At 48.2% G+C, this 14,277-nt stretch overlaps 1 protein-coding gene across 1 annotated transcript; it reads left to right on the forward strand.

The window, feature by feature from the left end:
• The first annotated feature begins 758 nt into the window (after positions 1-758).
• LOC146626138 (uncharacterized) lies at positions 759-13,162 on the forward strand. The gene is made up of 4 exons (XM_085361767.1): positions 759-993; positions 1,108-2,687; positions 3,054-3,230; positions 13,094-13,162. Exons 1-4 carry the CDS (start codon positions 759-761, stop codon positions 13,160-13,162), a joined length of 2,061 nt encoding a protein of 686 aa, XP_085217893.1.
• Positions 13,163-14,277: the final 1,115 nt, after the last annotated feature.

Genomic DNA, 14,277 nt, shown 5'->3' on the forward strand with positions numbered 1-14,277 from the left:
TTGGAAAAGATTTATAGCCTCTTTGAATGGACTTTCCTTCCTTGTGTGTTATCCTTATCCTGAAGATTAATTCTAGCCCACAAAGTTAGCTCAGGAATGTCAAGTAAGTCGAAAGGATCAGGGACTTAAATCCTGAAATATGGTCTCAATAGTGAAAGATGAAGTCAAGGACCTGGTTTCACTCAATTTGACAGCTATGTTACTCGATAATCTAGTCATCTATATTTATTTAATTTTTTAGATTTTGATTTAATGTGTAAGGCTTTACCTCTTACCTTTCTTTTTGCAGTCTCAATTTTCCAAATGAAAACTTTAATGACAAAAAAACCATTTTGTTTTTATACTTTGTAGGTTAGTTCAACTCTGAAGAACTGATTGCATACTACAACTTGAATCCCAAGCTAGAACGGATTCCATGAAACAGAAGACAAAGACAAAAACAAACAAAATTCTATGAATAAATGTGAGACAGAATAGTTCTAAAACAAGTCAGTCTCCTCAAGAAAGAAAATGGATTTTATTAACACTAAAGGATGGAAAGTCCAATGAAACTAAAAGAAATGTAAGAATGAAAGCAGTTCAAAGCAGAAGAAGAGGCTCCAATGAAATGGAGCATCATACAGAGGAAGAAAATAAAAAAACAGGACATGGAAAATTGCATGCACAACACAAGAACGATAATGACTTTACAGGTGGGAAAAAAAAGATGACCAAACATTCACCAAAAGTATTCCCAGCCATTCAAAATAGGATTAATAATGGGTTCCACACTAAGCCTGAGAAAGAGAGGGTATGCAGGGAGCTCAATGGAGGCATCGGTACACGAAATTAGTAATAATGAGGAGGCGGAGGAACAGAGTAGCGATGACGAGCCAGTTAAGATGCAGGCTAGTGAGGAAAGTAGTGAGCGATCTGAGGTGTTGAATACTCAAAGAGATACAGAACAGTCAGCAAAAAAACAATTAGACAAGGACGAAGGTGAATCCACCAGAAGTGAGTCTAAGGACCAAGAAGAAAAAGAGGGGAGAAAAGAAGAGGAACAAAAACAAGAAGAAGACGAGCAGGGAGGTTATCTATGTGAAACTATCAACCATGACAGATTTGCAGACAAGAAGATAACCTGGGGGGAAAGGTCTAAAAAACCAACTGCTGATAAAGTCGTCAGACAACACAGAAACACTCCCGCAAAGCCTGCTCAAGGATTGAAATACAAGATGTTTAAAAAGACAAAGGATCAGCAGGCTGCAAAGACAGAAAAACAACGGGCCAAAGCAGAGAAGCTAAGGTTGGAAAAGGAAGCCAAGGAAGAAAAGGAGAAGAAAAAGAAGCCACAAAAAGAGTACAAATCTCGTTCCACAACAGAAGGGGTTCAGCCTCCAAAGGGTATTTCTCTTATCAGGACTGACCCAGCAAAAAGTGAGACCCAGTTAACAAATAAAGTAAAAAATATCAGAGGGAGAGATTCTTCCGTAGAAGTTGATCTAATCATGCTTCCCAAAGCCAGAATTGAAGAACTCAAAACCATTCTGGATCCAGAAGAGCAGCAGGGCCAGAGTGTCATTAACAGGAAGTCACGGATGTTGCTCTTGGGGAAAGTCAAGACATTATCTCTCCAACGCAAAGCAACCACGATTTTGGCAAAGCCTGATAAAGAAGAAACAGTTACACGCACAACTGATGGGGGGTTCAATAATTTTAATGACCATTTGATCGCACGGGAAAAGGGTATGAAGAGTTTGTGCAGGCTGTCTGGCTGGATTCAAAAGAAAACGCCACAGGGGTTAAACTGGAGAAAAAATCTTTCTGCTTGGACTAAAGCAATTGGGATTTCTCGCTGGCTCTCAATTCAAGCCATAAACCAAAAACATGGCCTAAGAAAATCTAAGGGGAATATTTTCAAACAAAAGATGGCTGTAGGAGTTGCCAGTAAAGCCAACCTGGCTAACAGGAAAAGCAAGAGCTCCACTGAGAACAAAATTGTTGAAGAGAGAGCAACCTTCCAGGGTACGGACAAGGAAGGAACAGAAGAAACAGTCCTAGGTGGGGAGAAAGTTGTAGAAGCCAGATATGCTGTTGTACTCCCGACAATGAATAAACTAAGCAAGGAAAATATAACAGAAGCACCTAAGGCAGATCTTCAAACTTCTACTCCAGCAATTCTACCAGCAGAAGCCACAACCCCAGAGCTCAGACCTCCAAAGCCAGGTGTCAAGTCTGTGCTCCCTGTCAAACCAGATCTAAATGTCGTAAAGTGCATCAAGAAACCCTTGTCTGGAGGATTAACATCAGTTCAACATGAGCCTAAAAGCAGTTCTGGACTCAATGAGTCCACCGCTGAAGACAGAAACAGCAAAGGCAATCAAGATAGAGTCAATATGTTCGAAGCTGCAAGAGGGAAGGTGAACACCTCTCAAATCAACATAACCAAGATGTCCTTGTCACTGGGTGGTCCAACACAGGCCTCAGGACAAGAAGAACAAAGAGGTAGTTTAGCTTCAATGCCCACTTCTGCCACTCGACCATTTCCAAATGGAGAGTCCAGTGCAGAGAGATCAGGTGTTCGGTCTTTGTGTGAAGAAGAAGCAGACAAGGAAGTAGCTCATCTGATGGGTGAGGGGAGAATATGTTCTATCTCCAAACCAAAGGTACATTGGACTGGGAACCCACGGATGAGTGGAAAGCCTCAGGTAGGGGTTACATTTTTGTTAGTGGACTTTTAAACAAGCATTGTTTAATATGTGGCTAGAAAATGTGAAATACATTTATTTAGGTATTAAAGGCTTTTTGTAAGGCCAAGATTTACATTTGGATAAAACAAATAAGGGAAAAATTTTCATACATAAATAGATGTGTAGCTAACTGTAACTGTAGCCTGTAATCACGTTGATGCTAAGATGGTTAACATGTGTAAAATCTTGGTAAACTAACAATTAAGGGAGTGCTATCATTGCACGCAGCAACAATAGCATTCAATATGTGTACTTCTCTCAAGCTATGCTCAAGACAATACATCTTTCAAGCTTAGTTGTCAATCTTTTTCTGTGTGGGCTCAGGACTGGTTGTGCGCTGAGAACATGTTGCCCCATCAGACAGTGGAGAAGCTAACCAAATGGACAGTCTATGAGGATGAAGGCCAAGCCCGGCCCATCCCAGCCCACAATGGCAGGGAATGCTGGGAATCAGAAGATCCCAACCAGGAGATGCTAGAGAGTCGACTAGTGAACATACAGGTATTGATACTCTGTTTTAGTATAAAACTATAAATCACTTCATGACAGCAATATTTAAATGCTACTATTAGTTTGAAAGGGGGAGAAGGCATTGGGATTAATAAGAATTTAGCATTTCCAATTCGATTATCGATATTCCTTAATATACTACACAGAGCAGTTTTCTTTAAAGTAATGCAGTAAGTTATGAGGTGCCTTAAGGGACATTATTACTGAAACGCTCTCACACACACTACTGAAATTTTAGCTCTCACACACACTACTGAAACGCTCTCACACACACACAACTGAAATTTTAGCTCTCACACACACTACTGAAACGCTCTCACACACACTACTGAAACGCTCTCACACACACTACTGAAATTTTAGCTCTCACACACACTACTGAAACGCTCTCACACACACACAACTGAAATTTTAGCTCTCACACACACAACTGAAACGCTCTCACACACACTACTGAAACGCTCTCACACACACTACTGAAATTTTAGCTCTCACACACACTACTGAAACGCTCTCACACACACTACTGAAACGCTCTCACACACACAACTGAAACACTCTCACACACACTACTGAAACGCTCTCACACACACTACTGAAATTTTAGCTCTCACACACACTACTGAAACGCTCTCACACACACTACTGAAATTTTAGCTCTCACACACACTACTGAAACGCTCTCACACACACTACTGAAACGCTCTCACACACACTACTGAAATTTTAGCTCTCACACACACTACTGAAACGCTCTCACACACACACAACTGAAATTTTAGCTCTCACACACACAACTGAAACGCTCTCACACACACACAACTGAAATTTTAGCTCTCACACACACAACTGAAACGCTCTCACACACACTACTGAAATTTTAGCTCTCACACACACTACTGAAACGCTCTCACACACACACAACTGAAATTTTAGCTCTCACACACACTACTGAAACGCTCTCACACACACACAACTGAAATTTTAGCTCTCACACACACAACTGAAACGCTCTCACACACACTACTGAAACGCTCTCACACACACTACTGAAACGCTCTCACACACACTACTGAAACGCTCTCACACACACTACTGAAACGCTCTCACACACACTACTGAAATTTTAGCTCTCACACACACTACTGAAATTTTAGCTCTCACGCACACTACTGAAACGCTCTCACACACACAACTGAAACGCTCTCACACACACTACTGAAACGCTCTCACACACACAACTGAAACCAGAGGCATTTCTGCTGAACAGGAAGTTGTTTCCTGACAAGGAAACTGATGGAAAAAGTGGTATATTTCAAAACACTACAAGGATTTCTACTCAGCAACCTGCTAGTACAGCAGTCCCCAACCTTTTTTGCTAAAATTTCAGTAGTGTGTGTGAGAGCGTTTCAGTAGTGTGTGTGAGAGCGTTTCAGTTGTGTGTGTGAGAGCTAAAATTTCAGTAGTGTGTGTGAGAGCGTTTCAGTAGTGTGTGTGAGAGCGTTTCAGTAGTGTGTGTGAGAGCTAAAATTTCAGTAGTGTGTGTGAGAGCGTTTCAGTAGTGTGTGTGAGAGCGTTTCAGTAGTGTGTGTGAGAGCTAAAATTTCAGTAGTGTGTGTGAGAGCGTTTCAGTAGTGTGTGTGAGAGCGTTTCAGTAATAATGTCCCTTACGGCACCTCATAGTAAGTTATTCAATTTCTTGCTGGAGAAATTCATTTGTTATACTACTCATTAAATAACTTTCATGTTACTGTGTAAAATGACCTGAAATGCATGCATGTCTTATAATTACCATTTAACAATATAAACCTAAGGCTACAGTCCCACGCATCACCACAAATCTCTATGCTAAACTTTCTCTTAGTATTTATATATGAACAAAAAAACCAGACAACACAAAGCAAAAATGAAAACCAGAGCAAATAGACTTTAAAATGATCAGTGAGTCTACTTTAGAAACATGATCAGGTATAAACAGAGGCTGCATCATCTGTTTAAGTTCAGGGTCTGGCTGCAGAGCTGAGGTCAGCATTCACTCAACTTTAACTGAACTCTGGGTTCTTGGCTAGCTTAGCATTAACATGCTCTCTGTGCTGATGCTTGCAAGGAAGTGAAGTTGTGTTAGCAACATAATGCAGTTGTTTCTGTCCTGAATATGGTTTTTACTTTACCATTGAACCCTTGTCTTTAGGGCAATAAAAATAAAAGTCATTTCCACATCCACACTGCAGACTGCACCACTGTTTTCCTCCTCCAACCCAACTAAAATCATCTGTTTGTAATGCGAGTGCAAGTAGAACTGATAAGCAGGATCGATAGGCATGCTAACTAACAATTCCAAGGAACTGGACTGCTGGGAATCAGTTCTCTACGAGAACCGAAACATCAGTTTCATGATCATTGATATACAAATTGACAGGACTATTAAACAATGATCAAGAATATCCTTCACAGAGAACTAGAGAATGGATGTAGTTAGGGCACTAGCTCTAATCATTAGGCAGCTATGCTATTTATAAGCCTGGGGAAATCTGCAGTAAGCTGAGACTGAAGAAATCACTTGTATGAGTGATGAAATACTTCTACCACTAAAACCGCTGTCCAAATGAACAGTCTTTCCGTCCACACCGACACAGCATTTTTACTCAAGGAAAATTGAGCTTATCAAAACGCTCTCCAATGGGAATAAATTTGAAAACGCCGTTTTCATGTCGCAGTGTGGACTGTGAAAACTGAGGTTTTCGAAAATGATGATGCATTTTAGTCGTATGATGCAGTCATATGACCAATTCAACTAAGATGGCGGACGGCATTGTTTAGCAGTTGTTTTGTTTGCCATCAGTTTGTATCAATTTATGCTCCAGATAGCTTTTCTTCAAAGAAGATGGAGTGTTTACTCAGAGCTGTTGTTCAGTGGTGGAACGAGACGACAATTGTGTTTCATTTTGTTGCGACGTTTCAAAGAGCCGGAAAGTAAATAAACGACCGACGGTCGAATCGTCTTATGTTTCACGCATAGGAATGTAAGCGTTTTCAGTATGAATGAACAACTCTTTGGAAACAACTGAAAATGATGGAGCCACTTTTCATATCCTCCCTGGTGAATTTGATGTGTTGGTCCACCGAGTTAATGTGATGTGGTGAATTGATTTTCACCCAGGTGCCATCCACACACCTGAACTAATGACTTTGGTAGGATAGCAAAGCCCTCTTTTCATCTTCTTCCATGTATAAATTGGCCACAATGGGTGAAACTAGGGAACCCATGGCACACCCAAGTTTCTGCCTGTAGTATGATTGTAGTAAGATTAGGGGAAACCTGCAGTCAGCTGAGACTGAAGAAGTCACTTGGATGATGTCAGCGGTTGGGTGGAGGCGAGGAAGAAGGAACCCAAACGCAGGACTCGCAGGTAGGTGACGATTTATTATAAGGAGTGGATGAACAGAACAAAGGGAGAAAATGGCTGGCTGGACGACTGACTGAAGCACTGACTGACTAACGGAACATACAGACGGAGAGACAACATTGCAATAACATCAACATCAATGACACGACAGAGAACTGGTGAAACCGAGGAACTTAAATACACAGGTTGAATGATGACAATGATTGGAAACAGGTGAGTACAGGGCTGAACATAATCTGACTAATGACACGGGAGACAAGCTGACACGGGAAAAGACAGGAAGTGAGAACATTAATGTGGCGAACCAAACTGAACATGAACAAACTGAAATCACTGGGTCAACGACCCAGGAACCCTGACAGTACCCCCCCCTTCAAAGGCCGGCACCCGACGGCCAAAAGAGAAAGAAAAAAAAACCAGAACAGGGTGGGCAGAGGGGGCCCAGGACGGAGGGACGGAGTCCACACCAAGACAGTTCAGGTGGGCGCCCCCGCGGCCCGTGGCCGAGACGAGACAGTTCAGGTGGGCGCCCACGCGGCCCGTGGCCGAGACGAGACAGTTCAGGTGGGCGCCCACGCGGCCCGTGGCCGAGACGAGACAGTTCAGGGGGCCGACCGTGCGGACGGCAACGGCGACAGCACTGGTCCGGGGGCCGACCGCGTGGAAAGCAACGGCGGCGACGTGGGCACAGTTCGGGGGGCCGGCCGTGCGGAAGGCGACGGCGGCCACTCAGGCGAAGGCGGTCGGGGGGCCGGCCGTGCGGAAGGCGACGGCGGCCACTCAGGCGAAGGCGGTCCGGGGGCCGGCCGTGCGGAAGGCGACGGCGGCCACTCAGGCGAAGGCGGTCGGGGGGCCGGCCGTGCGGAAGGCGACGGCGGCCACTCAGGCGAAGAGGGTCCGGGGGCCGGCCGTGCGGAAGGCGATGGCGCCCGGCCAGTGGCCCAGCCAGCGGTCTAGAAAATGGCCGTTCAGCTCCAGACCCAAACGAGGCTGGGCCAGGCGAGGCTGAAGGCACGGAGGCTGGGCCAGGCGAGGCTGGAGGCTCTGAGGCTGGAGGCTCTGAGGCTGGAGGCTCTGAGGCTGGAGGCTCTGAGGCTGGAGGCTCTGAGGCTGGAGGCTCTGAGGCTGGAGGCTCTGAGGCTGGAGGCTCTGAGGCTGGAGGCTCTGAGGCTGGAGGCTCTGAGGCTGGAGGCTCTGAGGCTGAAGGCTCTGAGGCTGAGGCCGGGCGTGGGTGCAGCCGAGGCTGAGGCCGGGCCGGGCGTGGGTGCAGCCGAGGCTGAGGCCGGGCCGGGCGTGGGTGCAGCCGAGGCTGAGGCCGGGCCGGGCGTGGGTGCAGCCGAGGCTGAGGCCGGGCCGGGCGTGGGTGCAGCCGAGGCTGAGGCCGGGCGTGGGTGCAGCCGAGGCTGAGGCCGGGCGTGGGTGCAGCCGAGGCTGAGGCCGGGCCGGGCGTGGGTGCAGCCGAGGCTGAGGCCGGGCCGGGCGTGGGTGCAGCCGAGGCTGAGGCCGGGCCGGGCGTGGGTGCAGCCGAGGCTGAGGCCGGGCCGGGCGTGGGTGCAGCCGAGGCTGAGGCCGGGCCGGGCGTGGGTGCAGCCGAGGCTGAGGCCGGGCCGGGCGTGGGTGCAGCCGAGGCTGAGGCCGGGCCGGGCGTGGGTGCAGCCGAGGCTGAGGCCGGGCCGGGCGTGGGTGCAGCCGAGGCTGAGGCCGGGCCGGGCGTGGGTGCAGCCGAGGCAGAGGCCGGGCCGGGCGTGGGTGCAGCCGAGGCAGAGGCCGGGCCGGGCGTGGGTGCAGCCGAGGCAGAGGCCGGGCCGGGCGTGGGTGCAGCCGAGGCAGAGGCCGGGCCGGGCGTGGGTGCAGCCGAGGCAGAGGCCGGGCCGGGCGTGGGTGCAGCCGAGGCAGAGGCCGGGCCGGGCGTGGGTGCAGCCGAGGCAGAGGCCGGGCCGGGCGTGGGTGCAGCCGCGGAGGCCTGACCAGGCGATGCAGGCGCGGAGGCCTCTGGCCGGAGACAGGCAGGGCCAGTAGGCGCGGAGGCCTCTGGCCGGAGACAGGCAGGGCCAGTAGGCGCGGAGGCCTCTGGCCGGAGACAGGCAGGGCCAGTAGGCGCGGAGGCCTCTGGCCGGAGACAGGCAGGGCCAGTAGGCGCGGAGGCCCCTGGCCGGAGACAGGCAGGGCCAGTAGGCGCGGAGGCCCCTGGCTGAGGAGCGGCCGGGCCAGCGGGTGCGGAAACCCCTGGCTGAGGAGCGGCCGGGCCAGCGGGTGCGGAAACCCCTGGCTGAGAAGCAGGAAGGCTCACAGCTGGCTCTGGGTGCTGTGGCTGCAGGTCCGGGAACTGGACGGGATGGTGGACAGGTGACTGGGAAACAGGAGGCGACTGGACTACAGGGCACTGGGCGGCAGACTGGACTACAGAAGAGTGGAGGACAGGTGGAGACTGGACTACAGGTGACTGGAGGACAGGTGGAGACTGGGCTACAGGTGACTGGAAGACAGGTGGAGACTGGGCTACAGGTGACTGGAAGACAGGTGGAGACTGGGCTACAGGTGACTGGAAGACAGGTGGAGACTGGGCTACAGGTGGCTGAACTGACTGGAGGACAGCAGGAGACTGGACAGCAGGAGGTGACTGGAGGACAGGAGGGGACTGAGCTACAGGAGGTGACTGGAGGACAGGAGGGGACTGAGCTACAGGAGGTGACTGGAGGACAGGAGGGGACTGAGCTACAGGAGGTGACTGGAGGACAGGAGGGGACTGAGCTACAGGAGGTGACTGGAGGGAAAGCTGAACAGCAGGTGAGGGAACTGACTGGAGGGAAAGCTGAACAGCAGGTGAGGGAACTGACTGGAGGGAAAGCTGAACAGCAGGTGAGGGAACTGACTGGAGGGAAAGCTGAACAGCAGGTGAGGGAACTGACTGGAGGGAAAGCTGAACAGCAGGTGAGGGAACTGACTGGAGGGAAAGCTGAACAGCAGGTGAGGGAACTGACTGGAGGGAAAGCTGAACAGCAGGTGAGGGAACTGACTGGAGGGAAAGCTGAACGGCAGGTGAGGGAACTGACTGGAGGGAAAGCTGAACGGCAGGTGAGGGAACTGACTGGAGTGGAGATGCTAAGGGAGGAACAGAGGCAGGCGTGGCTGCTGGCTGAGCTACAGATTGAGCTAGTGATGGAGATAAAATTACGGCTTGGGCTCGTAAGGCTGGTGCCTGGGCAGGGGACAGTTCAGCTAATCTAACTAGGGATAGTGCGAGGGCGTGAAAGGCTGGGTCAGGAGGTGGATGAAGTGGTGAAGTAGCAGGTGGACCGGTTAGCTCCTCCAAGCCTCCAGGGAGGTCAAGCTGGGTGCTGGTTGCCCTCAACCTGGGCGCTGGGACGGGCACGGAAGGTGGCTGGACACCAGTCACCCCCACCTGAGAAACAGAAGCGGGTGTGGAGGTAGACCGGGTCGCAGCTGCCCTCCTCCTGGGAGCTGGCACTGGTGTGGGCGTAGACTGGGCCCCTGTGCTGGTGGGAAATGGCTGAATACTGGGTGTGGAAATAGTGACGGTGTGTGTGTTACTGGCAGGTTTATTGGAGATTGTTCTGATTTTTCTGCCACCACTATTTACAGTCTTTGGGGGAGCAGAGCAGAACAAATCTTCCCAGTCCACAGAATCCTCCAGGAGGGAAACATCCCATGAATGAGAGATGGGTTTATTGCGCGTTTTAAGTGAATAATCAGATGGTGAGTGCGAAAAACAGTCACTGGAGCTCACCATCGGGAGTGGCTGAAAGTAGTCCGTTCTATGGCGGCGTGTGCGCCGCTTTCTCTGGGAAGCGGAAGCGGCCGGGGAAAACAGCAGAGCCTCTGGCGCGGTAGCCTCCGTTGAGCCGAGGTGGGAGGCGTAGCCGTTGTGCCGCGGCGATGGTGGAGGTCCGGCAGATGAGGCGGCGGGTGTGGGAGCGAGGAGCGGAGTGGCGAGAGAGGGAGTGGCCGAAGCGCGGCGTGGAACGTCCACTCTCCACGGCAAATGCTCCGGTACAGGTGAGGCAGCAGGTGGGGGAACGCGGCGTCTCCGAGGCCCGCCCAGAGCCAAGCGAGTGCCCTCGAAGACGTGCTCTCGCTCCGCGAAGAGCCGCTGTCTCTCCTTGAGCTTTTCCGCCCACAAGGAGAGCGCTACCTCCTGCCGCTCGTAGAGGTCCGAGTCCGCTGGGTTCCAAACGTGTCTTCGTGGCACGGGTCGTGTCATTCTGTCAGCGGTTGGGTGGAGGCGAGGAAGAAGGAACCCAAACGCAGGACTCGCAGGTAGGTGACGATTTATTATAAGGAGTGGATGAACAGAACAAAGGGAGAAAATGGCTGGCTGGACGACTGACTGAAGCACTGACTGACTAACGGAACATACAGACGGAGAGACAACATTGCAATAACATCAACATCAATGACACGACAGAGAACTGGTGAAACCGAGGAACTTAAATACACAGGTTGAATGATGACAATGATTGGAAACAGGTGAGTACAGGGCTGAACATAATCTGACTAATGACACGGGAGACAAGCTGACACGGGAAAAGACAGGAAGTGAGAACATTAATGTGGCGAACCAAACTGAACATGAACAAACTGAAATCACTGGGTCAACGACCCAGGAACCCTGACAGATGAGTGATGAAACATTTCTCCCACTGAAAACGCTACGGCCAGATGGACAGAATCAACTTTTGGGGATTTACTTACCTGGGTGATTGAGCATGCATCAAGATGCATAGAAACCTATTATACAAATGCATATCCTAACACTTGAATGAGTACTGATCATTTAGGCACAATTTATATTGGGCAATTTTCTCATTTAAAAAGCTTCCTGTGAATACAAATAATTTATTTTTTAATAAAGTGGGAGTTTTCGTCTTCTAAATAAACAGAATAACTCATCACCCCTCTACTAGAAAACATAGATTTACCCATTACAGACAAGACACAATAGCACCACCATGATGGTTTAAATAAGCTGAGAAATAAAAGACTTGCTGCTGGTGGATTTATTGCCTGCTCTTTGTATATACAATAGACCTTATAACACACAGCATCACACTGTCATGAGGTTGCAGCCTCATAACACTCTTCCATTCGAGCAAACTGAATTTTTTGCCTGCTGTGGAAAGCTTTTGAAAATACTTGACCAAAACAAATCACACTTTAAACCAGACCTTCCCAAAGTGTGGGGCCCGCCCCCTAGGGGGGGCGCAGAGCCATTGCAGGGGGGGCGTGGGATGAAAAGGGGGGAAAACAAAAAAACAACGCTTGGACACTGCTAGCACGGGGCGCCCACACAAATGCAAAGCAGGAGATGAAGCATCGCTGAATATGTTTCCAAACCAACTTCATTTTAAGCCAAAGACTAGAAAATATGGTGAAGCATATCTGCCCTTTGGCTTCACCTGCACAAATGCCAAGGTAGGTCTCCCCTGCAGAATTGGTTTTCCCTGCATAGGGAGCAGCGCTGGGCTGTTCAAATCACAGACAAACAGTATCCTATATTCTTGATTTTTAGTTCACAAACACTTGTTGTAATGACTAACTACTCCTGACATTTTGGAGATGTTAGCTCTTTATACAGCGGGATATAAATAATATCAGGTTGATCTTGCCACGATTTTTCCCCAGTTCAAATCACGGACAAACAGTCTCCCACAGTTGTTTATGTTTTTAAACCTATTTTGCACAGAGAGGCATTTTTTGAAAAATGTATTGATAGCAATGTTGAATATTACACAGGAAAAAAACAACTACACGTAAAATAATCACACCGTGACGCCTCTGCCTTTGTAAATGGAGGGACAGTAACTGCGTGTGAAAATGTAAGCGTGTAAAACCTGCACACAGTCAGATTAACAGTATTTTGTCTCTATCTGCTATTCTGCAATTAATCTCATGTAAACAATAACGTGGCGCACAGCGTGACGTGAAAAAAGGCACATACCTTTGACGTTGCATGATGAACTCTGTATTCCTCGTCCACACGTAAACGCAAAAAAGGAGTTTTAAAAAAATCTCAGTTTTCGGTGATTCAAAACGCTGTTTACGTGTAGACGAAACAGCTGCGTTTTCAAAAATACCCGCGTAGGTGTGGACGTAGCGTAAAAGAGTAAGTAGTTTATTTTATTACTACCTGTAATTTATTGCAGTTTACTATTTGCTTAATTGTTTACTACATGTTTGAGGTGTGAAATAAACCGCAATGGAGCAAAATATGGGTGTGTGGTTGGAGGATGTGTTTGTGCACGCGCAGGGGTGGGGGTTTGTAAAACAAAGGGGGGCCCAGCAAAAACAGTTTGGGAACTACTGCTTTAAACCATCAAGGCCTCTAGAGCAGATCCTTGCCCTTTCTGACAAGCTTCATTCAATGTTAGCCAGACTGCAAGATGCCTGTGGAGATGAGGTGGGGGGTTGAGCTGTCTGCTTTTACAGGTGATGATCCCCGGCAGCCAGAGTGCTATAGAGGTGGATGAGGTGGACGATCTGTCCCAACTGGAGTGAGTACAGACACAGACACACACACTCACGCACGCACTCTTTATATTTTAAATTGTGCATAGTTTCAACCTTTCTGTCTAACGGTTATAGAGAGGTGTGTGAGAGTTCTGTGCTTCTGAATTTGAAGAAGAGGTTTCATCGTGACTGGATTTATGTAAGTTTAAACGATTTTGAGTCTTTCTTACTCAGTTCATATGAAAAAAGGTCGTAATTTATTATATATAATCAGCATTTTAAACTGCACATCAGAACAAGCTTTCAATAAAAAAATTATGTCATTACTTTGTGGAATAAAAATATATATCATCTATTTTGTATTATGTATTATAGTTTTAAATATGATAACGATAACAACAAATTGTACATTGTGTTTTTCCTAATAATTACCAAATGTTGGTGTGGTTATGGTTAAAACCCTTCATTCCAAAACAACAATTACTGTAAATATTAGTTTCTGTTTCACAATAGCGATCAAAAGTAATGTTCATAAATTTAATAGTAATTTTTTACCATTTACAATTTCTAATGTACATCACTAACAACTTTACAAATACCATCCACATTATGACTTTTAGTTTTGAGTTCTCAGGGGTGACTTCTCACGAGTGAGTAATTTATCTACATTATATAGGCCTGGTCCGTAAACCACCTGCGGCAGTGAAGCATCCAGCTGCCCTATGAGCAGGAGATTTGGGGTAATGGGGTCAGGATCAGTACTATCCGAAGATGCTTAACCAAGAGGTTTCACATTAAGGATCCCTTATACTTCAATGAGAGCCGTGCGGAGGACTTCTTCTGTCACACTCTGATCCTTCAGGATGACCTGGAATGCAGCCTTAACTGACCTTATCTCCCTTTCCCAGGCTCTTCCAAAATGGGGTGCATGCGGTGGATTATAATGAAAGGTTATCCTCTGCTTTGCCAGCTGTCCCTGAAGAATGGGCGTCATTATAGAGAAAACTTCCTCTAACTCTCGAGCCCCACCTCGGAAATTAGTGTCATGATCCGACCATATCTCGAATGGTGTACCCCGATGGGAGACAAATCTTCGCACGGCCATGTGGAAAGCGTCTGAGTCCAGACTTGGCAGCAAAACCAGGTGTACACATTGGGTGGTT

This window comes from Diplotaxodon limnothrissa, linkage group LG8 (assembly GCF_057381915.1).
Source record: "Diplotaxodon limnothrissa isolate DT_005_m linkage group LG8, D_limnothrissa_male_GT1.1, whole genome shotgun sequence".
NCBI classification, from domain to species: domain Eukaryota; kingdom Metazoa; phylum Chordata; class Actinopteri; order Cichliformes; family Cichlidae; genus Diplotaxodon; species Diplotaxodon limnothrissa.